General features: G+C 43.7%; 1 protein-coding gene and 1 long non-coding RNA gene across 10 annotated transcripts in view; one reads left to right on the forward strand and one right to left on the reverse strand.

Moving 5' to 3' along the window:
* The window catches only part of MFSD6 (major facilitator superfamily domain containing 6), a 44512-nt gene that overhangs the window by 5065 nt on the left and 12217 nt on the right, over positions 1 to 27230 (forward strand). For all 4 annotated transcript variants that reach the window (XM_082237323.1, XM_082237325.1, XM_082237326.1 and 1 more), the window contains exons 2-3: positions 6793 to 8356; positions 20249 to 20346. In XM_082237323.1, coding sequence (XP_082093449.1) covers positions 6849 to 8356; positions 20249 to 20346 — 1606 coding nt within the window. In that variant the 5' untranslated portion in view covers positions 6793 to 6848. The remainder of the gene's footprint in view (positions 1 to 6792; positions 8357 to 20248; positions 20347 to 27230) is intronic.
* On the reverse strand, positions 823 to 26176 carry LOC309525191. Of its 6 annotated transcripts, none has more exons than XR_014216084.1 (3): positions 25527 to 26176; positions 2923 to 3029; positions 823 to 1193 (listed from the first exon to the last, which is right to left on the reverse strand). It is a non-coding gene; the product is annotated as an uncharacterized lncRNA (long non-coding RNA). The 6 variants fall into 6 exon arrangements; XR_014216085.1 differs by lacking the exon at positions 25527 to 26176 and adding an exon at positions 5852 to 6783; XR_014216086.1 differs by lacking the exon at positions 25527 to 26176 and adding an exon at positions 5675 to 5749.

Raw genomic sequence — 27230 nt, forward strand, 5'->3', positions numbered from 1 at the left:
TAAGTGTCGGTGGTGCTCGGTTGCAGATTTATGTATAAGCTAAACAAGCTATAGCTTAGGGCCACACAACCAATGATGTACATTTCCGAAATATAAGATAAAAACAAACAAACCTACATACAGCAACAGTGTCTTGTGTTGTGTAGGCTCCTATGATGCAAGTAATGGGCCCAGCCTGCTAGCCTGCTCCCTAAAATATCACTAGTTTGCTCATTTCTATATATAGGGTGCCTACATTCTGCTGGGACTGGTTGCATGTCAACATGTGCAAATGGCTTTAGATACCTATTACAGTAATACAGCGGTACCTCGGGTTGCATACGCTTCAGGTTACATACGCTTCAGGTTACAGACTCCGCTAACCCAGAAATAGTACCTTGGGTTAAGAACTTTGCTTCAGGATGAGAACAGAAATCGTGTTCTGGCGGCGTAGCGGCTTCAGGTTAAGAACAGTTTCAGGTTAAGAACGGACCTCCAGAACGAATTAAGTACTTAACCTGAGGTACCACTGTACCTCCGCAAACGTCCTCCTCATCTAGCATCCATTCTGGCGAACGTCCACAGCAAACCTGGAAGTACCAGAATGGGTTATTTCCGGTTTTGCCACTCGCGCATGCCCTTCGTCCTTTTCAGCTAGCGGCTGAAACGGATCCTGGTCGCAAAACAAGGTACGACTGTAGGACCATAAATTACCATATAGCATATATTCAACACACACAAGAACAGCGACAATTTGTTGTTGACAAAGGACAGCTGGACATATAAAGGGCCCCATTACCTTCAGTAGCTTAGGGCCTCTTCAAACCTAAATCGGGCCCTGGTGGTGCTGGTCCCAATTTTTGCTCCTTCCGTAGGGATATTTGCACATATTGCAACACACGCTCCCTTTTATTAAGTAGATGTCAGTGCCCGGTTGAGTAATGCACACTGGTTTCATTTGCTCGGCATAGTTCTTCCTTCACTGCTTCCTCTTGCAGAAGAATCTGCGGGTGAGCTTATGGCCAGGTGTGATGGCTAAACAGACCATTTCTGGGGGTTTTCCCCATAGTTGCTGTTCACCAGGCTTCCTCGGTTTCTGTGACCTCAGCAGCTCTGAAAGGTGCAAGGGACAGTTTCACATGGTGGTGGGGGGGGGGGGTAGGAAGCGCTCTGTTGGAGCTCATCTGCCTGCAACCAGTAAGCCCGAAATGTACCTGGGAATCGATAAGTTCAAAAGGCAAATATTTGTTGACTGCATTTTAAGTTGCTCGGTTCAACCTGCCCTAAACTTCAGGGCGATTGGGGTAGATAAGAGATATTGCTGCTTTAGTTTCTTGAGCATGGGTAGGCAAACAAAGGCCTGGGGGCCGGATCCGGCCCAATTGCCTTCTAAATCCGGCCCTGGGAATCAGTGTGTTTTTATATGACTAGAATGTGTCCTTCTATTTAAAATGCATTTCTGGGTTATTTATGGGGCCTGCCTGTTGTTTTTACATGAGTAGAATGTGTGCTTTTATTTAAAATGCATTTGTGGGGCATAGGAATTCATTCATCCCCCCCCAAAAAAAATAGTCCAGCCCCCCACAAGGTCTGAGGGACAGTAGACCGGCCCCCTGCTGAAAAAGTTTGCTGGCCCCTGATCTTGAGGATGAAGATCAGTGGTGGTGGGCATTCCCGCCCCCCACCCATTGCCTGTGGTGAAAATGACTGCAAGGTTTGGTTTTACCTAGAATGTAAGAAAAAACACCTTCTGGTAAAGTGCAATAAAATAAATAAATACAACTATATATAATCAGAAACTTCAGTATCACCATATTTGCAGTTAATAAGATTGTTCCAGCGATTAAACTTGCCTCATCCTTACAAATCCTGAATTTTCATTTAAAAAAAAACAAAAAAACCCACACAGCAAGTATTAAGACAACTTAGGCAACCTCACTCTGTATCTGACATTCATCTTAGGTTTAGGGAAGTTTCTTATGTTTGATGTTTGATCGTGTTTTTAATATTCTGTTGGGAGCCACCCAGAGTGGCTGGGGAAACCCAGGCAGATGGGTGGGCTATAAATAAATTATTATTATTATTATTATTATTATTATTATTATTATTATTAAGCAACTAGTGAATTAGGTATAGCAGCAAGAGCTCCTTCACAAATGTATAATGGCTCTAAAATAAGGCAGGGGTCTATACTCAAGGCTTCTAATTGTTTTTCGATCATCTAGTATCAGCAGAACAGTCATACCTCGGCTTGTGAACACTGCGGGTTGCGTGTTTTCGGGTTGCGGACCATGCCAAACCCGGAAGTACTAGAAGGGGTTACTTCCGGGTTTTGGCGCATGCGCAGAAGCGCCAAATCGCGTCACGCGCGCAGACACGGCACTGCGGGTTGCGAACGCTGCGGGTTGGGAACGTGCCTCCCACACGGATCACGTTCGCAATCCGAGGTATGACTGTATTCCCCTAATTTTTTAAGTTCCTTTGCAGAAACTTCTGAGAAATCATAATTTCCTTCAGAGGTTTAGGGAGTTGTATTTCAGCACATGTAGAAATCCACACTGTCATCGGTAACCGGGTAGATGTTACGAAATAGAAACCGTATGGTTTCCTGAAAGAGTTGAGCAAAACTCTCAGTAGTTCTAGCTTTCTAAGAGAATCTATAGAAGGAATTTCATTTGGTCAGTTGACCAGTCAAATATTGGCGGTTGACCAGTTAGTTAATATTTGATTGCAGTCAACTCTTCGCAAATATTCTTCAAAGCCAAGAATACCGTGGTGTAGCTTTTTTCAGCTTCCTTTAAAATGGTTGCTGTATTTTGCATTATTTCTGTTCTTTTTTAATTTCATTTTTTAAAACAACAACAACATGCAATTATAGGCCAGGCTTCTGTGCAACATGCAATTATAGGCCAGTGTGCAACCTGAAGTTTTTCTGTACTTAACAACTCTGATCAGTCCAAACATGACATGGCTGTGGAAAAATGGATTTAAAGGGAATTGTAGTCTCTGGAGAGCACGAGGTTGGGAAACGATAGATTGACCTGGTGTTCCTGTATAAAATAAAAATGTTTGGTAAATGGTTAGCATTTATAGAAATCTTCCTAGCACTGTTGAAAGTAAAAAGAATTCATTATAATATTTAATTTTATTTAATCGAAACATATCATTCTGTAACACATAACATTAACTTATAACATATATGAAATAAGGAACCGAAGCAGAAAACATACAGTTGAATTAAAATTAAGCATACCCAAACAATACAAATTGGGGTTGTTGCAGTTACAGTCCCTGGGGAGAAGGATAATTATTGCTATTGGAGGGTAGTAGTATCCCCTTTCTAAAAATAAAAATAAAATGTTTTATTTGTAATATCAGGATATTGTCCTCAGAGTTTTATGATATTCTCACCTGAAGCTGAAGAGTTATTAAGAATTCCAAATAGTGCCATATTTCCCTAGAGGCATTTAAACATTGTTGTCATAAAATAATTTTTTTTTGCCCAGTTGTTGAAAATGAATATTATTCCCCCCCCCCACTCTACTATATCTCAATATTTTAGTTAATTTGTCATCGGTAGCCATGAGCCAGATTTTACCGTCCTTATTTAGCTCTTCTAAATATGTCTTGCGATAAACATCCAGGCAGCTAACAAAAAAAATAATAGAATCAATACTTTATCCAATCCGCCTTCATTTTGCCCATCCCATAATAATACTAGTGAAGAGATTGCCATTGGTTCTTGTTTTGTTATTAAACTAATTTATACATCTCCAGAAAGCTTGCCAGTTGGATGACATTCCCACATTATGATGTTATAAAAGCTAATTTGATTGTTTCAAATTACTATTAAGGAGTTGGCAGAAATACCAAGGCCCTTGAAGACTTAAGCACTAATTCTTTTTTGTTGTTGCTGTTCTAATAAAGTTAATGCTTTTAAAAAAACAACAACAACCTGACTCAGTATTTGAGTCATATTTGACTGATCTGTTAGCCTAATCTTTATTGACTAATCTTGTGAAGGACTGAGGATCTAGTGCCTAAAACACATAGTAGATCTAATCTAAAAGGAAGCGGTATAGGCTTCATGGTTTTGCCACGGATTTTGGATAGTACAGCAAAATCTATTTGGATTTTGGATTTGTACTTCATAATAATGCGTCATTCGTCTCATCATGGTACCAAGCCCTGCAACATAATTGCAACTGATTTTAACCTGCCCATGTTCATAAGGGGCTTTGGGATGCTGAGGGTTCTGGCCGTGAAAACCTATTCTGAAAATTTGATTTTTATGGAGTTTGTGGGAGGCTGTAGCCCTATCTGGGCAATCCTTTCATGGGATTGTGGTTGTGGGGAGGGCAGAGTCAGGATTTGAAGGAAATAAACCACCATCTGACTTTTAGAAGACATCTGAAGGCAGCCCTGTTTAGGGAGGTTTTTAATGTCTGGTGTTTCGTCGTGTTCTTAAATATTCTGTTGGGAGCTGCCCAGGGTTATTATTATTATTATTATTATTATTATTATTATTATTATTATTATTATTATTAATTGAGTTTGATGAAACAGGAAGTTTGTCCCTATGGGCACACTCCACTTTTTTTTTGCAATGGTTCGTCAGAAAATGAAAGCGACATCAACAAAAAAGTGGCATTTGAACCCAGACCATCTCCCATTTTGATTTTTCTGACGTGCCCAAAAGTCTAAGAAGTACGGATCCAGTCATTTTGTATAGGAATGTGGAAAGGACTGAAAAAGCTCGCGAAAGCTGCATGCATATTGACTCCCTTTTGCTCCCCCATTTGCTCCCTTCTCCTGAGGTGAAAAGCCCTGCCAGGTTTCTAGGAACCAGGGTGGATTTGATTTAAATGAAATCGATTTAAATCACGATTTAAATCGCTAGTCAGTAAGACTTGATTTAAATATATATATATATTTTACAGAAAAAGACCATTCCTGCTGGTATAATCTTAATATTTACAACCAGATGAAGGTTTCATTTCTGGAATAAGAACTTTCCAGAGTAGTTTTTACATTTTTTATATCAAAAATTACTGATTTGGTTATACTATTAGAAATACTTAGATCATTCTTGTGAGGTTTAATAAGTTAGCTGTTTATATTTGGACAACTTTTCTGCTGTGCTTTATTGGAAGAGAAAAACAATCATTTCCTTAATAACAATTTAAACAATTTATTTAACTAAAACAAAAACATTACAGCATATGTATCCATGTTTGTTAACTGATTGGTTTAACCTTTAAAAAAAACTAAAAAACTTAGAGTGAGTTTCAGCACACAGGAAAAACTTAAAACAAATCCTTATTTCCTGATGAATAGCCTTTGGACTATAATGTAATTTAAATAGAAAACTATCTTTAGAAAGATTTTTTTTCCTCCAAAAGCATTTAATTTTAAAAATTTAATTTAAATTTTAAAAAATCAATTTAAACCAAAAAAATCCATTTTAAAAAAATAAATCCATTTTTTTTAAAAAAAAATCATTGATTTTTATCCACCCTGCTAGGAACTGTTCCCTCACTTTTTAGCACGATTCATTTCTTCCCTTTATAGTATGAATTCTGTGGTCTGTTCCCATTCCCACCCCCCACCCCCAGGTACTGAACACCTGTGAGTTTTGTAGAAGCAGAGCCAACACTGTTAACTGTCACTAAAAATAAATAAATCAGGCCCCAACCTGAGACTCACTGATATTATTAATAGGCCTTACTTATGTGGTATCAACCAGAACAGCCTTCAATGTGGCACAAAGGGTTGTAGCCAGAAGAGGTAATGCCATCCCTCCAAAAGAATTAGAGCACTTTTTCTTTGCAGTCGATCCATAATATTCTTCCTGACTGATAAATAATCATACCTGAAAGATCATATCATCCCTTCACTATACTCTGCACGGTATGGCTTCCGGTGAATAACAACTTAACAGGAGGTCTATTCTGCAAAATGTAGGAACAGGGCCTTTAGTGTGGTAGCACCGACCATGTTGAGTATTATTATTATTATTATTATTATTATTATTATTATTAATTGAATTTATATAATAGACCAGTGCCATCTCTGTTGTCTTTTCGTCACCTGCTGAAAACTTTTCTCTTTCAACAAGCCTTCTAGTTTGAGATGTTTCCCAGGCTGCATCGGTATTGAAATTGTTTAAAATACATTTTTTAATGGTGATTTTACTGTTTTATCCCTTGTTGGTTGCTGCGCTGGGCTCCTTTGGAAGGAAGGTGGAAATTTAATAAGTAATTAATGATACATAAATAAACTTTGGCATTAATTTCTCATAGAGACACTTCAGGTACCTATCTTTAATAATCCTTTGTCCTTTCCTTATTGGAGTACTGTCATTCATATAATAAGAACTGGATATTTTTTTGACAATTGCATGCAGACGTTTATTAGTTCTGTATTTACAGATGTTGCAAGGGTCTTATGTTACTGTAGGAGGGATCAAAGTTGTTAGTAAAAAATCGAGTTATTCATTGCTGCCATATCTCGGTAAGTAAGGGCTAATAGTCCTAAAGTCCTGTTTAAGATCCTAACTGTAGCCATAAATGATAAAAGACATATTTTATTCCATAGGAAATGAGTATATCACAATGGGGAGCCTGTGGCCCCCTGGAAATTATTGGACTACATTTCCCAAAATCCATGACTGTTGGCCATTCTGGCTGGGGTTGATGGGCGTTGTAGTCCAGCAACGTCTGGCCGTTGCCTTGTTCTCCATCCCTGGTCTATATTTTAGCCTGTATTTAGGCATGGTGTTTTAACCATGGTGATTCTTGTGTGTTTCCACAGGCTACTTGAATTAAAGTTTGGAGATCTGGGCACGTAGCTCATGCTGACAGTAAGCCATGGCAGCCAACGACAAAGTAGCCATTTTAACCGACGACGAAGAGGAGCAAAAGAGGAAGTATGTGCTCACTGACCCTTTCAACGGGATTTCGAAGGAGCCGGACCCCCAAACCCAAAGCGATACACCTTCGACAGAGACCACCACCACCATTCCGGACGAGGAGCTGGATTGGCTCGAAAAGCACTGTGTCAAAGTGAACAACGATCTCCTGATCTCCAAAGTCTTTTATTTTTTCTTTTATGCTGCTTACGGTTCTCTCTACCCGCTGCTTCCCGTGTATTACAAGCAACTGGGCATGACGCCCAGCCAGAGCGGCCTGCTGGTGGGCATCAGGTACTTCATTGAGTTCTGCAGCGCTCCGTTCTGGGGCGTGGTGGCGGACCGCTTCAAAAAAGGGAAAGTCGTCCTCCTCTTCTCCCTTCTGTGTTGGGTGCTGTTCAATTTGGGAATCGGGTTCGTCAAACCGGCTACCTTGAGGTGTGTACCAAAGTTCCCGCCGCCAGTCTCTCCCACCAACGCCAGCCACCTCTCGACTGCGGCCACGCAAAACGTCTCCCTTCCTTCGGCGATTCCTACCGCCCGGGCTGCGTCAGAGGGCCGGAGGAAAAGAGACGTTTCTCCTTATAGCTTGGTGAGCTCAACTCCTCCTGAAACCACATTCCCTCTGACCACGCGGAACGTGCTGAGGGCCGAAGAGAGCGTGGTTACTCCCAGTACTCCGAAAGGCATCGTTACTGCCGGGTCGTTGGGGAATTTGACCCGTCCGACGGTGCCTCCCGCTGCCACCACCGGGGCTGCCACTCTCGTCTACGACCACCAGGAAGTGGAGGCCATCTTCCTGCTCATCCTGATGGTTGTTATCATAGGGGAGTTTTTCAGCGCCTCGTCGGTCACGATTGTGGACACAGTGACCCTGCAGTACCTTGGCAAGCACCGAGATCGCTACGGGCTCCAGCGCATGTGGGGCTCTCTGGGCTGGGGCCTGGCCATGCTCTCAGTAGGGATCGGCATCGACGCCACCCGCATCGATGTGCTCATCGAAGGGCAAGGCTGCAAAGCCCCGGAGTACAAGAACTACAGGATTGTTTTCATCGTCTTTGGCGTGCTGATGACGCTCTCCTTGATCGTGGCCACCCAGTTCCGGTTCCACTACAACCACTACAAGCAAGAGGAGAACCAAAGCAAAGAAGGGGACGTCTCCCAGGCGGACAGGAACTCCTCCCACGACTCCTCCAACGAGACCCCGAGTGACATGAGCCAGTCGCCCTCCTTTAGTTTCTGGGACTTGATAAAGCTGCTCTGCAGTATCCGATATGGCTCCGTGCTCTTTGTGGCTTGGTTCATGGGCTTTGGGTACGGATTTGTCTTCACCTTCCTTTACTGGCACTTGGAGGACCTGAATGGCACCACCACTCTCTTCGGGGTCTGCTCCGTCCTGAGTCATGTGTCCGAACTGACCGCGTATTTCTTCAGCCACAAGTTGATCGAGCTAATTGGACACATCAGGTAAGCAAACGGTATGGTGGTGGTTGACTAGCCGTAGTCAGTGTTGCGTCAAGCATAGATATACATGTTAGTTTCTGTTCTTATCACTGAGCAGCTGCTGGGAGTCGCAGGACTCTGTTTACATTCCAGAGACCTTCAAGTCTCACAGGAAGGGAGACGGGATGTGACGTTAGTGGTTTCTTGTTTCCTTTGTTCTGTTGCTCTCTGCTCTCACAGGGAGAGCATGTATATTTCTTTGCTCTCTGCGTAGCTAGAAAATAAAGCATAGCAATGTAGCTCATACTATCTCATCCTTCCGTGCTGCTTTGAAGCTCTGCTGGGACGACGTGCCTGAGGCCTTATCAAAGGATCAGGTCGTCAATTAATCGTCGGGAGGTGATTCCGAAGATGAGCCTTATCAGATTGGTCGAGCGGAGTTCCGACAATACAGTCTTACCTTGGAAGTCGAATGGAATCCGTTTGACTTCCAAAACGTTTGGAAACCAAAGCGTGGCTTCTGATTGGCTTTGAAGCTCCTGCAGCCAATCAGAAGCCCCGTCAGACGTTTGGGTTCCAAAGAACGTTCGCAAACTGGAGCCCTCGCTTCTGGGTTTGTGGTGTTCGGAAGCCAAAACGTTTGACTTGCAAGGCATTCAGGATCCAAGGTACGTATGTAAAAGTGCAAGGAAAACTTGGTTCTCCATATGTTGCTGGATTAGAGCTCCCGTCAGTCCTGATTCCTGGCCATGCTGCCTGGGGCTACTGGGAGTTGAATCACTTGGAGAGCCAATGATTTGCCGCCACATCTGAAGGTGCAAAAGAATTGTGATGGCAAAACGGTGCAGTCCTAAGCATATCTACAAAGAACCAAGTTATATTAAAGTGAGTGGGACTTACTCCCGAGTAAGTGGGTTTAAGATTGCAGCCCAGGGGAGTGAAGCTGCATATACATTTAAAGCACCTCTGTCTCTCCCTCCTCTAGGAAGAATAATGGGAACTATAGTTTAAGTGTGTTGGGAATTGCAGCTCTTTTGGGGGAAACTACAGTTCCAAAAATTATTGGTGGGTGTGCACGCGCTTTAAAATGTACCGTGTGTACATAGCTTAAGGTGTGAATCGGGATAGTCCCTCATTCAAATTTCACATGTGGCAAAACCGCACTAGGTGGTCTTAAGCAAGCCACTCTTTCTAAGCCTCATTCTTCTGATGTGCAATTTGAAGCATAATAATTACTTGGCTTAAAGAGCTCTTGTAAGGGTTATACTTGAAAATACATTCTTTGAATGGTTAAAAGAACTATGTAAATGTTCAGTATTATTACCTAAAACTTAGGGAAGTGCTGGGTGAGATCCCATGGACAACAATACTAAAAGGAAAGGGAGTTCATGATGGCTGGGAGTTTGTTAAGAGGGAGATACTAAAAGCACAACGTCAGGCAATACCAATGAGACGGAAACATGGAAGGTGCCTAAAGAAGCAAGGGTGGCTATCTAAAGAACTTTTAACTGAATTAAGATTAAAAAAGGATGTGTACAAAAAATGGAAAAGGGGGGAAACCACCAAAGAGGAATTCAAACAAATAGCCAGCACATGTAGACACAAAGTCAGAAAAGCTAAAGCACAGAATGAACTCAGGCTTGCTAGAGAGGTTAAAAGCAACAATAAAGGCTTTTATGGGTATGTTCGTAGCAAAAGGAAGAACAAAGAAACTGTGGGGTCACTCAGAGGAGAAGATGGTGAAATGCAAACAGGGGACACAGAAAGGGCTGAACTACTCAATGCCTTCTTTGCCTCAGTCTTCTCCGATAAAGAAAACAATGCCCGACCTGAAGAATTTGGAGCAAATGATTCAGCAAAGGAAACACAGCCCAGAATAACTAAGGAGATAGTACAAGAATATTTGGCTAGTTTAGATGTATTCAAGTCTCCAGGGCCAGATGAACTGCATCCAAGAGTATTAAAAGAACTGGCAGATGTGATCTCAGAACCACTGGCAGTCATCTTTGAGAATTCCTGGAGAACAGGCGAAGTCCCGGCAGACTGGAGGAGGGCAAATGTTGTCCCTATTTTCAAAAAGGGGAAAAGAGAGGACCCAAATAATTACCGCCCAGTCAGTCTGACATCAATAGCAGGGAAGATTCTGGAGCAGATCATTAAGCAAACAGTCTGTGAGCACCTAGAAAGGAATGCTGTGATCACCAATAGTCAGCATGGATTTCTGAAAAATAAGTCATGTCAGACTAACCTGATCTCGTTTTTTGACAGAATTACAAGCCTGGTAGATGAAGGGAACGCAGTGGATGTAGCCTACCTTGATTTCAGCAAGGCATTTGACAAGGTGCCCCATGATATTCTTGTAAAGAAGCTGGTAAAATGCGGTCTTGACTATGCTACCACTCAGTGGATTTGTAACTGGCTGACTGACCGAACCCAAAGGGTGCTCATCAATGGTTCCTCTTCATCCTGGAGAAGAGTGACTAGTGGGGTGCCACAGGGTTCTGTCTTGGGCCCGGTCTTATTCAACATCTTTATCAACGACTTGGATGATGGACTCAAGGGCATCCTGATCAAATTTGCAGATGACACCAAACTGGGAGGGGTGGATAACACCACAGAGGACAGGATCACACTTCAAAACGACCTTGACAGATTAGAGAACTGGGGAAAAATAAACAAGATGAATTTTAACAGGGAGAAATGTAAAGTATTGCATTTGGGCAAAAAAAATGAGAGGCACAAATACAAGATGGGTGACATCTGGCTTGAGAGCAGTACATGTGAAAATGATCTAGGAGTCTTGGTTGACCACAAACTTGACATGAGCCAACAGTGTGACGCGGCAGCTAAAAAAGCCAATGCAATTCTGGGCTGCATCAATAGGAGTATAGCATCTAGATCAAGGGAAGTAATAGTGCCACTGTATTCTGCTCTGGTCAGACCACACCTGGAGTACTGTGTCCAGTTCTGGGCACCACAATTCAAGAAGGACACTGACAAACTGGAACGTGTCCAGAGGAGGGCAACCAAAATGGTCAAAGGCCTGGAAACGATGCCTTATGAGGAACGGCTAAGGGAGCTGGGCATGTTTAGCCTGGAGAAGAGGAGGTTAAGGGGTGATATGATAGCCATGTTCAAATATATAAAAGGATGTCACATAGAGGAGGGAGAAAGGTTGTTTTCTGCTGCTCCGGAGAAGCGGACACGGAGCAATGGATCCAAACTACAAGAAAGAAGATTCCACCTAAACATTAGGAAGAACTTCCTGACAGTAAGAGCTGTTCGACAGTGGAATTTGCTGCCAAGGAGTGTGGTGGAGTCTCCTACTTTGGAGGTCTTTAAGCAGAGGCTTGACAACCATATGTCAGGAGTGCTCTGATGGTGTTTCCTGCTTGGCAGGGGGTTGGACTCGATGGCCCTTGTGGTCTCTTCCAACTCTATGATTCTATGATTCTATGATTCTATTATATTTGATCTATTAGATACGTCAGTATTTGAGGAGCTATTTTCTGGATTTTCACAGTATTTGCTAGATTGATTGATTTTTTTAAAAAAAATTTAACCTGTTGATGGTTTCATTTCTCTCACATAACATGGTACCAGCCACTGTTAGGATTACAGATTAATAAATTGCTCTGCATAACAACTGTCAGCCTGAAGCCAGTTCAAGAAACTGCATGAGAAAGGCTTGTTTTTTGGTGACAGCCGTTATTTGGCATAAAACCAGACACTGGAGATGTTTTGAACAGGGTAGGGTAAATGATTAGGACTTTCAAATGCATTAACATGTAGTAACCACACAAGAAATACATGCATGCGAACCTGCTGTTTAGGAAGGCCGTGAGTGGACCAGCTGGAATTGCCTGAGTCATATTTGGTGTGATTTCAGTGGGCCCAACCCTGAGTGTAATTCACTTGGATATAGCCACCTGTACCTTAACAGTGCAAGCCTGTATGTGAGTACTCAGAAGTGAGCCCTTTTGCAATCTCCCCATTGAGTTTAAAAAAGCCTATTCAAAGGAATGTGGGTATAGGATTATAGCCTCAGGCTTAGATTTTACTGGCGCAAGCGCATTGTTCTCCATAATAACCGTCGGTGGGGTCAAATAGAGTTCCCAGTGCCTAACCTTGAAAGATGATCTTTCAAAAGCTGCCACAGGGGAAATATTTGGCAGCTGGGACTTTGCCCCGGACAGCAGGGTAATGCAGGGAGACATCACATAGACTCCATATCTCTCTGCCATGCTGCCATAAATGAAATAAGAGTACCTTTCAAGGGAAAGTTCTGGGAAAACTCATGACCGAACTGTCATTTTTTTGCAAGTTTTGCTTGAAAAAACACAAGTATGCCTTTAAAGCAATGCCACCGTTAAGAAAACCCAGTTTGGGGAGGTAGCTTTAAAAGAACTTTGGTTTCTGATGTACAGTGGTGCCCCGCAAGACAAATGCCTCGCAAGACGGAAAACTCGCTAGACGAAAGAGTTTTCCGTTTTGGAGGTGCTTCGCAAAACGAATTTCCTATGGGCTTGCTTCGCAAGACGACAATGTCTTGCGAGTTCCTGCTGGTTTTTTCCCCTCCCCCCTTTTTCTAAGCTGCTAAACCGCTTATCAGCTGATCCGATCAGCAGATAAGCTGCTAATCTGCTAATTCGTCAATGGGCTTGCTTTGCAAGACGAAAAAACTGCTAGACGAAGAGAATCACAGAACGGATTCTTTTCGTCTTGTGAGGCACCACTGTAGTAGAAATGTTTGGTCCACAAAATTCATCTGCTCCTCTTCAAATTTCCAACATAACACTCCTTCCCCCCCACATCCCAGGAAAGATATTTATGACCTTTCACCTTTGAATTATTTTATGCATGCCATTTTGTTCTGCCAAATAAATGAGGAAGGTTTTCTGCCTTAGGTAACAAAATTTTCTGGGGCACAGAGGTAGGTCACTTGCTGCTTATTTATCTTATTTTTTTGGTAGCAACATAATACACAATAATCTTCCAGTCTGGGTAACTCTGGCAGCTGAGAAAGTGCATGATTGTCGAATCGGAGGTACCATACTATGAGAAGCTTGCCCCGCTGCAAGAATTCAATTTTTTCTTCATTTAAATACAGTTTCACTTTAGAGTTGTTATAGAGATACGTGTACTGTGTATTGTTTATTTATATTCTTCATTTATTGAGTTTATATAGCGCCCTGTACCCAAAGGTCTCAGGGCGGTTCACAGAAAAGATCACAACATATATAATCAGAATAAAAACAACAACCCAATAACACCCCGGCCCCCCGAAAAGAGCCACATATTAAAAGGGTAGAGGATGTTTTTATTTTGTTTTCTTTCTTTCCTTTCCTTTTTTGTTTTTTTCTGTAATTCTAAAACTCTTAATAAATATCATTTGAAAAAAAAAAAGAATGTCAAAAATAGAGCAATCAAAGGCCTGGTGCCTGGAGGTGTATAATGAAGGCGCCAGGAGAACTTCCTTGGGGAGAGCATTCCATAGACAGGGACCCGATTCAAAGTGCTGGTTTTAACCTATAAAGCCTTAAACAGCTCAGGACCGCACAACCTCAAGGACCGGGGAGAGCCTGCAGAGAAGGCCTGTTCTCGTGTTGCCATGCTCTGAATCTCTGAAGGAGGCGGCACACGAAGGAGGGTCTGGGTAGGTTCATATGGGAAGAGGCGGTCCTTGAGGTTGTGCAATTCCTGAGCTGTTTAAGGCTTTATAGGTTAAAACCAGCACTTTGAATCGGGCCCGGAAACTAATTGGTAGCCAGTGTAGTCAGACCAAGATCAATCTAATATGCTCAAACCGTCTTGCTCCTGTGAGCAACCTTTTCAAAGTTTGCTGTTCATAGCAATCTTCATTAGGAGGCTACACTGTTGGCAGTTAACCAAGCAAATACAGTGGTGCCCCGCAAGACGAATGCCTCTCAAGACGGAAAACTTGCTAGACAAAAGAGTTTTCCGTTTTGGAGGTGCTTCGCAAAACGAATCTCCTATGGGCTTGCTTCGCAAGATGACAATGTCTTGCGAGTTCCTGCTGGTTTTTCCCCCCTCCCCCCCTTTTTCTAAGCCGCTAAGCCGCTTAACAGCTGATCCGATCAGCAGATAAGACGCTAAAAGCCGCTAATAGCGCTAAGCCGCTAATCCTTCAATGGGCTTGCTTCGCAAGACAAAAAAACTGCTAGACGAAGAGAATCACAGAACGGATTCTTTTCGTCTTGCAAGGCACCACTGTAGCAAGATTGCACCAATCCACGGCATAGTTGAAATGGATTTCTGTAGCTCAGCGGTAGAGTTATGTGCTTGCATGGAAAAAAATCTTGGGTTCAATCCCTCCAAGTAGGGCTGCGAATATCCCCTTTTCTGAAACCCTTCAGTGTCGCTGTCAGTCAGCCCAATGAACTAGATATACCAGTGGTCTTGACTTGATGAAAAACATCTTATGTTCCTACATGGTGAGCTGCATTCTTTTTTCACGTAAGACTATCACATATATCTGCATTGGGCTTCCTGTTTCTGCTTCTGCTTCTGAATGAGGTAACAGATCTTGGTTATGGTTTGATGGCACACATGTCTTGGCCTTGCTAGTGCCTGGATAGCAGACCACCTGGGAACCATAGAATCTTAGAATTGTAGAGCTGGAAGGGATTTTGACCCTTGACCCAACCCCCTGCAAAGCAGGAATATTTCGCCCAACATTGGCTTTGAACCCATGACTCTGAGATTAAGGTTGTCTCATGCCCTGAGCCAATAATAATAATAATAATAATTAATAATAATAATAATTTATTATTTATACCCTGCCCATCTGGGCTGTACCCAGCAGAATTTTAATAATACTGATAAAAAAGTGATAAAACATCTAGCATTAAAAACTTCCCTTAAAAGGGATGGCTTCAGATGGCTTCTAAAAGTCAGATAGTTGTTTATTTCCTTGACATCTGATGGGAGGGCGTTCCACAGGGAGGGCGCCACTACCGAGAAGTCCCTCTGCCTGGTTGTCTGTAACCTCACTTCTTTCAGTGAGGGAACCGCCAGAAGGCCCTCAGAGCTGGACCTCAGTGTCCAGGATGAACGATGGGGGTGGAGACGCTCCTTCCGGTATAATGGGCCGAGGCCGTTTAGGGCTTTAAAGGTCAGCACCAACACTTTGAATTGTGCTTGGAAGCATACTGGGAGCCAATGTAGGTCTTTCAAGACCGGTGTCAGCGGCCACTCCCAGTCACCAGTCTAGCTGCCGCATTCTGGATTAGTTGTAGTTTCCAGGTCACCTTCAAAGGTAGCCCCACGTAGAGCGCACGGGCAGAAAGCTGTTAAGGTTTCAAAGCATATTGAAGTTGCAAAAAGAAAAGGATAGCGACTGCCCTCTTCTCATCCAGTTCCACATGTTCCACCATGGAAGATGGGAAACGTATGCTAGAAAACAAATACATATTGGAATGTTCTCATGATAACAATATTTCAAAATCTTTAGCTCTAATGCAGGGCTGGAGACATTTCAGAAAATGGCTCAGCCTTGGGACAATGGTTATTGGAGTGCGAAGCTAAGCGCAACATGTGGAAAAACAAAACCACATTTATTTATTGCTGGCACGAAAAAATCATTTTTTTTGGAAATGGGATAGGTGCAGCATATGTCATTATGCCCTCTTAGAAATCATGTCACGCTTGGTGTTTGCGTACACTTTAGCTATCCTAATACAAAAGAAATGTAGAAGAACCAGAAAAGGTGGAACGGAAAAGTAACAGAAATACGAGTTGTGCAGGTATAATAATGCCCTTGACACACAAAGACCGCTCAATATACTTTGCCTGAAATCAAAAAAATAAAATAAAGATGCACACTTGTGTAAGACTTGACAGTATTGGTGGGGGTAGTGTTATTTATGACATAGGAGAGGACCACTCGCCAAGAAGGTAGCTATCTGTGTTCAGCAGATTCTCAAAGAGGCAGGGGACAACAATGAATAGCCACTTCTTTGGGAATACAGTGGTACCTCGGGTTAAGTACTTAATTCGTTCCGGAGGTTCGTACTTAACCTGAAACTGTTCTTAACCTGAAGCACCACTTTAGCTTAATGGGGCCTCCTGCCGCCGCCACGCTGCCGGAGCACGATTTCTGTTCTCATCCTGAAGCAAAGTTCTTAACCTGAAGCACTATTTCTGGGTTAGCGGGGTCTATAACCTGAAGCCTATGTAACCTGAAGCGTATGTCACCCGAGGTACCACTGTACAGAGGGAATACAGAGGGCTTTTTTTCCCAGCTGGAACTCAGTTCTGGCACCTCTCAGGTGGGCACCGTTGCCATTACAGTGGGTACCTCAGGTTACATACGCTTCAGGTTACACACTCCGCTAACCCAGAAATAGTGCTTCAGGTTAAGAACTTTGCTTCAGGATAAGAACAGAAATTGTGCTCCGGCGGTGCGGCGGCAGCAGGAGGCCCCATTAGCTAAAGTGATGCTTCAGGTTAAGAACAGTTTCATGTTAAGAACGGACCTCTGGAACGAATTAAGTACTTAACCTTGGTTCTCGAACTTAATCCGTTCCGGGAGTCGGTTTGACTCCCGAAACCGTTCAAAAACCAAGGCGCGGCTTCCAGTTGGCTGCAGGAGCTTCGTGCACTTAAGCAGAAGCCACGTCGGATGTTCGGCTTCCGAAAATCATTTGCAAACCGGAACACTTGCTTCTGGGTTTGCGGCGTTCGGGAGCCTATTTGTTCGACAACTAAGCCATTCGGGAACCAAGGTACCGCTGTATAAGAGAACAAGGGAGGCGTGAGTTCCGGCACTCCTTTTTCTAGAAAAATAGCACTGCATAGAGTAATATTTGACCGATTGCTTTTTTCTCTTTTGTGTGTATAAATTATTTCTTTGGATGGACTTCCTTTGGAATTCTGCAGATAGAAAAGAGCTGAGTAAACAAGGGCATTATGGGATGCACATAAATCAGAAATGACCGGGGGGTGGGGAGTGAATAATTCATCCTCCATTTCTCACAACAGTTGAACTACATATCACCAGAGAAAATTTTGTTCTTTTAAAAAAGAATTGAAAGCTCTCCTGCACACAGTGGGTCAATGTATACAAAAAGGAGGCAGTCTTGGCAAGCATACATCTAAAAGTGACTTGAAACATTATTATTATTATTATTATTATTATTATTATTATTATTATTATTATTTATATACCACCCTATACCCGGAGGTCTCAGGGCGGTTATTCATAGGCATATCAGTGGTTGCTGTCTGAGTATTCTGGAGTATTCCAGTATTAACTTCAGAAGTCTTGGTTTGTTGTTTTTTTAATGAAGAGACGTTTGCTACAAATGAAATGTTTGAAAATAATTGATTTCAGTTAATGAAACTGATTACGTATTTTATCCACCTTGTTTAGCCAGGAATTTTGCTAAGTGTTTTATTGTCTTCTTCGGAGGGCTTTGTTAGCAATGAATACAAGCAAATAAAAGAGTCCATTCTTGGGTAACTGGTTGGATATGCTTCCTAGTCTGTTGTTTATACTAGACACTTGAGATGCTATAAACATAGAGACTACCAGAGCTGGATCAATCTCAGTTTGAGAAATGTGTAAATAGCATGTGAATGCCATAAACAGTGTCTCTAAAGACTGGAAACAGTTTTAAAATAGTTCATTCTGCCACCTCCCAAATACATTTTATGAAACGTTTTTAAACAAACATTTTTTTAAAGACCCCTGCATAGCTGGTTATGCTTAATTGTACTTTTTCACTGGCTGATTTGTGTCCTCATACAGTCATACCTCGGGTTACGAACTCTGCGGGTTGCGAGTTTTCGGGTTGCGGACCGCGCCAAACCCGGAAGTACCAGAACAGGTTATTTCTGGGTTTTGGCGCGTGCGCAGAAGCGCCGAATCGTGTCACGTGCGTGTGCAGACACGGCGCTTCAGGTTGCAAACGTGCCTCCCACACGGATCCCGTTCGCAACCCAAGGTATGACTGTATAGTACAATTCCTCCTACCAACCAGCTGTCAGCATGTAATGGCTAAAAGTTGTGTTTTTTTAATTTTTTATTAAAGATGTTCACATTTGCAGCTGTTTTTCTTCTGTCTCAGGTGATCCAGGTATTCGCAACTCCCCTTTCAGTGACAATACTTGCCTTCTAACTTTTTATTTATTATATATTTTACATTCACAGCCCACCTTTCCTCAGAGGAGCTCAAGGTGGTAGTGTACATGCCTCTCCCCAATCCTCATTTTATCTCACAACAACCTACCTGTGTGGTAGGTTAGGTTGGCAGACAGTGATTGGCCAAGGATCACGAAGTGAGCTTCATAGAATCATAGAATCATAGAGTTGGTTGAGACCACAAGGGCCATCGAGTCCAACCCCCTGCCAATCAGAGCACTCCTGACATATGGTTGTCAAGCCTCTGCTTAAAGACCTCCAAAGAAGGAGACTCCACCACACTCCTTGGCAGCAAATTCCACTGTCAAACAGCTCTTACTGTCAGGAAGTTCTTCCTAATGTTTAGGTGGAATCTTCTTTCTTGTAGTTTGGATCCATTGCTCCGTGTCCGCTTCTCTGGGGCAGCAGAAAACAACCTTTCTCCCTCCTCTATGTGACATCCTTTTATATATTTGAACATGGCTATCATATCACCCCTTAACCTCCTCGTCTCCAGGCTAAACATGCCCAGCTCCCTTAGCCGTTCCTCATAAGGCATCGTTTCCAGGCCTTTGACCATTTTGGTTGCCCTCCTCTGGACACGTTCCAGTTTGTCTGTGTCCTTCTTGAACTGTGGTGCCCAGAACTGGACACAGTACTCCAGGTGAGGTCTGACCAGAGCAGAATACAGTGGCACTTCATGGTGGAACAAGAATCTGAACCCTGGTCTCCCAGGTCCCAGTCTTTCCCCTTGAACATTATACCACACTGGGCTCTCAATACTTTTTGAAAGTTATATTCTTCATGTTAGTTTGTGGGAGGAACCTTTCAGGGCGCAAGGAACTCTTTAGAAACAAAGGGTGGCAAGTCTAGGAAAGGTACCTTCCCCTCCTGCAACAATTCCTGACCATTTCATTCATGCTTTGTCTTACTTTATTTCAGTCCTTTGCAGACTGTACACTCCCCCCCCCCCAGTATAGAACTACACATCTCCCCTTGCATAATGATTAAGTTGATCCCTCTGCAGAGACCTGGTTTCCCTTCCTCCAGTTCGGTACATGAAACACAGCAGCCTCTTTTTGTATAAGAGTCTTGGAGGTGGGGGCAGGAGACAGTACTAACATTGAAGCTTGCCTGCCCCCCCTCTTTTTTTAAATCACTTGAGAGAGCGGTCATGCCTACCTTGAAAATGGCCGGGTCCATATTAATGCAAGGAAGCACAATGAACCAATATCTCAGAAAAGGAGCTATATGGGAAGAACTGTTATAGAGCAGTAGCTGGGTCTAAACCACTGAGCCTAGGGCTTGCTGATCGGAAGGTCGGCGGTTTGAACCCCCATGACGGGGTGAGCTCCCGTTGCTCTGTCCCAGCTCCTGCCAACCTAGCAGGTCAAAAGCACGCCAGTGCAAGTAGATAAATAGGTACCGCTGCGGCGGGAAGGTAAACGGCATTTCTATGCGCTGCTCTGGTTTCGCCAGAAGCGGCTTAGTCCTGCTGGCCACATGACCCGGAAAAACTGCGGACAAACGTTGGCTCCCTCGGCCAGTAAAGCGAGATGAGCGCTGCAACCCCAGAGTCGTTCGTGACTGGACTGGACTGTCAGGGGTCCTTTACCTTTTTTACATTCATTTATTTAAACTTCTACCTTGTATAAAACTGCCAGAAAATTGCTCTAAGCCAGCCTAGTAACTGTTTGTTTATTTGTTACTATGTGCAAGACATGGCAAACATTAAACTAGCCCGTGTCGTTTTCTTTCTTTCCTACCTTTAGAGTCCTGTATATCGGCCTTGCTTGTAACACAGCTCGTTATATTTACATCTCCTACCTGGAAAATGCTTGGACGGTTTTGCCTATGGAAGTTCTTCAAGGTAAGGAGGTGGTGTACTTCTGATCTTGGGTTGCATCATTACCAGGTACATAAATTCTTCATCTAGGCCATGATGAACTAAAAGTCTGTCTGTGTTCTTGTACCTATTAGTAAATAACCCAAGGGATCCATTTTTTAAAAAGCTCTGTGCAAGTTTAATATCTGGAGGTGGTTTATTCAGTTGACCTCAAATTCTGTGGCTTTTCACCTAAGCAAACAGTGAATTGGCAGAACACACCTTGATCCCTAAACAAAAGGAGACAGGAGCTCAAATGGAAGCTTGTGCCTTCTGCAAATAAGCCTTTGTTGCTGGCAGACTTCAGCCTATTCCTGTCTAGAAGGTTTCATACCCCTGAAATTTGCTGATTTTCTCACATTGTGCAACAGAAAGGAGGCCATTGTTTTTTAGCATTGGATCTTAAAACAAAAGCACCCAGATAAATGTTTAGGAATAACCGGTTCTCTTCAGTGTTCCCCAGTTATCAGTGATGTTTTGTGAATCATGATGAAGGTCAATGAAGTCTGGAAAGAAATGACTGGTGTGGAAAATAATTGGACAGATTGCATGCAAAGGGAAGCAAAAAGACTTGTGCTTTCAAGAAATTTTGCCAGCGCTTCCTCATCCTAGAATGCCCTTCAGATGTTGTCAGACTCCAAACTCCCACCAGCCCCAGAGAGCATGGTCAGTGAGGATGTGGAGTCCTAGTCCAAAAACATCTAGAGGACACGAGGTTGGGGAAGACTTTTCTAATGGTGCTTTTCACACAAGAGTTGCTGTTTGACGTTTTATAAACATAACCTTGTTAGATTTGCACTCACGTGCTGCGAATCCCAAAACACATTGCGATTCCCAAAAATTGCACTCACACGTTCAATCCCAAAACTCAGTGCTCAGAATAATCAGTCCTCATTTGTACAAATTCCTTTAATCTGTCTGTTCGTTTGAATTGCAACCGTGTCATCATGAACACTGAAACCAACCTAGACAAGAAATACAGTATTACCTTGGTTCTCAAATGCCTTGGTACTCAAACAACTTGGAACCCAAACACTGCTAACCCAGAAGTGTTCCGGTTTGCAAACTTTTTTCAGAAGCCAAACTTGTCTCGTTTTGAGTATTACGCTTCCGATTTGAGTGCCACACTTCTGTTTTGAGTGTTAAGCTGAGGTCTGTCCGTTTTTGCTATTAATTTTGAGTTTTTGTTTATGCGGCTCTTTTTGTTTTGTTTTTGTGACCGTGTGGAACCCAGTTCAACTATTGATTGATTGAGTGAGTGAGTGACTGCAGTACATTGTTTATTGCTTTCATTTTATGGATCAATGGTCTCGTTAGATAGCAAAAATCATGTTAAATTGCTGTTTTAGGGGTTGTTTTTAAACGTCTGGAACGGATTAATCTGTTTTGCATTACAGTACTTTCTATGGGAAAGCGTGCCTTGGTTTTGAAACGCTTTGGTTTTGGATCGGACTTCCGGAACGGATTAAGTTTCAGAACCAAGGTACCACTGTAGTTATGGCAGCGAGGGCCAGAACGGAAGAGTGTTTGACTCAAGAAGAAAAATAGGGGATAGGTTGCAGGAACTTGGCCGTGTGTGTGTGTATGCACACACACACACACACACCTTTTTTGGCTACAGGAACCCTTTATTTGACTCCTGCTGCTGCTCCCCCCGCCCTGCCACTTTTGGTTCTGAGTTTCTAGACGGTATTGCACTTTCCAGGTCTCCTCTCCAACCACGAGATCTTGGCTTCCGCTTAGACCAGTGATGGCCAAACTTGGCCCTCCAGCTGTTTTGGGACTACAGTTCCCATCATCCCTGACCCACTGGTCCTGTTAGCTATGGATGATGGGAGTTGTAGTCCCAAAAGTTTGGCCATCACTGGCTTAGATAAACAAAACACTGAGATACCTCTCTTTGCGCAAGCGCTCCCAATCTCACACACATTGAATATGTCCGGCTGCGTGTGTTAACGACCCTGAAAACTGGATGACAGCTTTTAATTGGCTCAGGAAGAATTCAGCGCATGGAGGTTGCTGGAGGTGGGTGGAACCTACACTTGCCCCCACACCCAGATTAAATCGAATCAGCTGCGGAGAAAGTTATTTTGGTGACTGTTTTCATTTTGCGTAGGCAGAAAACACTCAGGGAAGAGATGGAAGGTAGAGGCCAGGGGAAAGGAAGTAGGCATGGGGATTGCTGATACAGTTTATGAGATTTTCCAGCCCTTCAATCCGCAGTCTGAATGGTGGTGCAGTCATGGGCTGCAACTGAATCCCAACCAGGTGGACACCCAATTGAGGTGCAGTTCCCAGGTCTGGGAACTGAATTGTGTACCTATACTGGACAGAGTTGCGCTTCCCTTATTTCCCTCCCTCTTCCCCTGGAATCCCAGTTTATTTTCCTCCCTTTCTCCCTGGAATCCCAGTTTATTTCTCTCCCTCTTCCCCTGGAATCCCAGTTTATTTCCCCCCCTTTCTCCCTGGAAACCCAGCTTATTTTCCTCCCTCTTCCCCTGGCATCTCAGTTTATTTCCCTCTTCCCCTGGAAATCCCAGCTTATTTTCCTCCCTCATCCCCTGGAATCTCAGTTTATTTCCCTCCCTCATCCCCTGGAAATCCCAGCTTTTATTCCTCCCTCTTTCCCTGGAATCTAAGTTTATTTTCCTCCCTCTTCCCCTGGAATCCCACTCCCAGGGCAGTTGGTGTTACATGGCATGCCTTACTTCCGTTTGGGAGGAGTAGTAGCAGGTTTGTTGATTGAGAGCAATAAATCAGCTTTAATTGTAGAGCCTGAATTTGCCAGGATATGATAGAACCTCACCTGAAAATGGCAAAACGGCCATTAATATGTGTCCTGATTTTTCAATGCAGGCGTCTGTCGTCCCCCCCCCCATAACATGGGGGTTATGTTCTGGGGGCCCACACACATATTTTCCCTTGTAACGTGTCCTTCCTTCTTAAATCCCTTGTGGCAGAAGCTGTCTTTGTCTTACACACACGCTGAGAGCCTTCAGCTAAGGATGTTGGCCTTGTAAATAGTGTTACAGTAAAATCTGGGTGCGGGGCTACTCTGCCACCCAGCTCGTCGGACTAGGTCCGCGGGTCCCTGCGGAAGAAAATGAGCTCAGCCGGAGACAGGAGCAAACTGCAGAAGATCCAACTTTATTGCGCAACAGGTTCAAGACGAGATTGAACAGCGAGAAAGGGGTGACATGAACTTTTGAAATTTCCCTCCATGTCCCAGAATACAGTGCAAAATACATCCCAGTTACATCATGAATACATTAAGAAGAGGTTGGGTTACATAGATTACATCATGAATACATTAAGAAGAGGTTGGGTCACACAGGATTAACATATGGAGGAGGGAGGGGGGAATATGCAGAGCTGGAGATATGCGCAGATAAGCACATCCTGAGTACCTAATGAGAAGACAATGGTCCCTGTATGCATGGTCTGCCACCTGGCCTTGCCCGGAGGAAAGGCTTGGCAGGATTAGGGTCTTGACACCTTGCTTGAGGGATTATGGAGGACAGGAGGTGTCATGGAGTCCTAGAGAAATTGAGCAAATTGGCACGTTGATTTTCTATGAATTTTATAGATTTTAGTCCCTTTTGACATTGACAATTGGAAATAAATGGATATATTGTAGCGAAGAAGGAGGTGAAGGAGACATGCCCCCCCTTCCGTATCAATAGAAATAATTATTTTCTCCTGAACTTGATACAAACATTTCCCTTGGATACGAAACGACTTCTTTTCATGTGGGAGCGATAAAAGTATCCAGGAGATTGCATATGGCCCCAGATCCGTTTTTACAACTCCTAAGCATTTCTCCTTTGAGTTGCTGCCCTTTATTTATGCCCACAGAGCGTGCCGTTTGGGCTCCTTGTGAAATCAGTGGGAGTTTTCCTCATCTGTGGAATGAGATCAGTTGCTGCCTGAGAGTCAGCCGCTTCCCTTCATTGCTGCCTCCCTTTCATTTCTAGGTACATTCTGTTCAGGCAGAAGTGATCAGATAATGAAATGTAATTTAATACGCACAAGATCCAAACGATGCCATCTCTATGATTTCCAGATGCCCTTGAGAAGCAGCTATGAGGACTGGAGCATTTTATGCAGGGCCTTTTCAAATGATCTCAGGGGAGGGAGGAGTCTTGCCACTCAGTGGCATTGAGGTCCAGTCCCTGCTATCGGCGCTTTCAAGGATTGGGGAGGAAACATTTGCTGGGGACCCCAAAGAAATGTTGCCAGTCAAAGCAGACCGCAATAGGCTAGGATGAAAAAAAACAATGTACTTTTCCGTGTATTAGACGAGAGTTTTTTTACTCCAAAATAGTGTTTAAAAACGGGGCTAGTCTTATACATGGGCAGTGCATTGGGGGACCGGGTGATTGGTTGCCGCTGCAAGCGGCAGCTTGTAAGCGGCGATTCGGTGGGTGATTGGTTGCTGCGTCAAGAGCTGCGTTGGATTGGCTGCTCCTGCACTAATTGGGCGGGTGATTGGTTGCTGCGTTGGATTGGCTGCTCCTGCGTTAATTGGGTGGGTGATTGGTTACTGCTTCAAGGGCTGAGTTGGATTAGCTGCTCCTGCGTTAATTGGGCGGGTGATTGGTTGCTGCGTCAAGGGCTGCCTTGGATTGGCTGCCGCTGCGGCAATTGAGCTGCCTTCAGGTGTCTTTTAAAAGTATGAGAGTTGTTTATTTCCTTGACATCTGATGGGAGGGCGTTCCACAGGGTGGGCGCCACTACCAAGAAGGCCCTCTGCCTGGTTCCCTGTAACCTCACTTCTCACAGTGAGGGAACCGCTAAAAGGGCCTCGGAGCTGGACTTCAGTGTCCGGGCAGAACGATGGGGGGTGGAGACGCTCCTCCAGGTATACTGGGCCCAGGCCGTTTAGGGCTTTAAAGGTCAGCACCAACACTTTGACTCGTGCTTGGAAATGTACTGGGAGCCAATGCAGGTCTCTCAGGATCTGTGACACAGAAGTATTTTTATTTTGTTATTAAATTTGTCCCTCGCTTGATCTTGCCTGGGGTAATCCAGAGCAACATAACAACCATACAAATGGACAGTAAACCCCCCCCCCATTAAAACAGAGAGGAAAGAGAAATACATTAAATGCATCCCACCTGCTTCTAAAAGGCCACAGATAGTTAACAGCCAAAGTAGATATTTACCTGGGACTTTTGCCAGCGCCAAGGGTGGAGAAGGCGGTGTCACCTGACAGTTAAGTAAAGACAGCTTGTAAAGACATGATTAGTCGGAACAGGTTTTCGCCCAGCGAATGGCGTTTCTTATATATATCTGGCTCAAGGCAGTAGCAGCAAAGCGTCTCTGTGCTTTGTCATCGTGACATTTTGACACGTTTGACATTTTGTTAAGTGAAGGTTGGAAAGCAGTAGAGAAACAACAGGCGCTCTCGATAAACTAAAGTTGCGTGAAAGCAGCCTATGCCACATTAAGCACAACTGCTAAGCCTGATGTGTAAACTTAAAAGCACAGGTGATGCAAAACAAGGCAGTAAACTTTAATGGGAGAGCTGTAATTGCAGATTTGTGCTATCTCTCTCTCTGTGTGTGTACAGTTTTAACTAGTAGAGTTGAGATCAAAGGCATGTCACCTCGCAGGCAGCAGCAGAAATGCCTTGGCAGCCTTTGACCAGACTCTCGGAATCAATGAATTAGAAACCCGGATAACTCTAGTTTGCATCTAATGCATTTCAGAATGTAATAATAGCTGGGTCCCCCTTCTAGCAACAAGAATCGCAGGCAGCTGAAGCTTAGCAGTGCTGATTTGAAATTAGTGTACACACCAATTACATGTGAATCTTTTACAATACCACAGTTCAAGAAGGACACTGACAAACTGGAACGTGTCCAGAGGAGGGCAACCAAAATGGTCAAAGGCCTGGAAACGATGCCTTATGAGGAACGGCTAAGGGAGCTGGGCATGTTTAGCCTGGAGAAGAGGAGGTTAAGGGGTGATATGATAGCCATGTTCAAATATAGAAAAGGATGTCACATGGAGGAGGGAGAAAGGTTGTTTTCTGCTGCTCCAGAGAAGCGGACACGGAGCAATGGATCCAAACTACAAGAAAGAAGATTCCACCTAAACATTAGGAAGAACTTCCTGACAGTAAGAGCTGTTCGACAGTGGAATTTGCTGCCAAGGAGTGTGGTGGAGTCTCCTGCTTTGGAGGTCTTTAAGCAGAGGTTTGACAACCATATGTCAGGAGTGCTCTGATGGTGTTTCCTGCTTGGCAGGGGGTTGGACTCGATGGCCCTTGTGGTCTCTTCCAACTCTATGATTCTATGATTCAATATTGATGAGATTGGAACCGAATTGTGGAACTGAATTGTTGTTGTTGTTGTTTAGCCTTTCTGACCCTGCAGTATCAAAAATAGGAAATAGTTCTTTTTCCAAAATTGGTTTTAAAAAAGAAGAAAACAATTAAAGAGAGCTTTTGCTTGCAACAAGGAGCAAGCAGACCCTCCTAAAAACACGCCGTTTGGAAATTTACATTATTTGTTTGTTTGCTGGATTTAATAACGAATGATTCAAACAATTAAAATAGTGTAGAACAGCTGGTAGAAAATGTGTTTTTTGGATGGCAGCATTGAGGACTATGATTCTTACCATGGCCACTTCTATACTTTGGCCACACCCACTTTGCCATGTGACCCCCCCTGAGGGGGGCACCATGGTAATTGTGGCCCTCAGTACAAAACAAAGGTTAACCACCCCTGTTTGGGGAGACTGGGTCAACCCTATCCATAACAGTTTGAAGGCCTCCGCCTAACTAGGCAGTTGAACCTCCCATTAGGCGTACCTTTGTGTAGGGATATCGCGGAGTGGGGCAGTGGGGTCCGGAGGGAGCGCAC

Source organism: Podarcis vaucheri (genome assembly GCF_965113315.1).
Source record: "Podarcis vaucheri genome assembly, chromosome: 1".
Lineage (NCBI taxonomy): Eukaryota > Metazoa > Chordata > Lepidosauria > Squamata > Lacertidae > Podarcis > Podarcis vaucheri.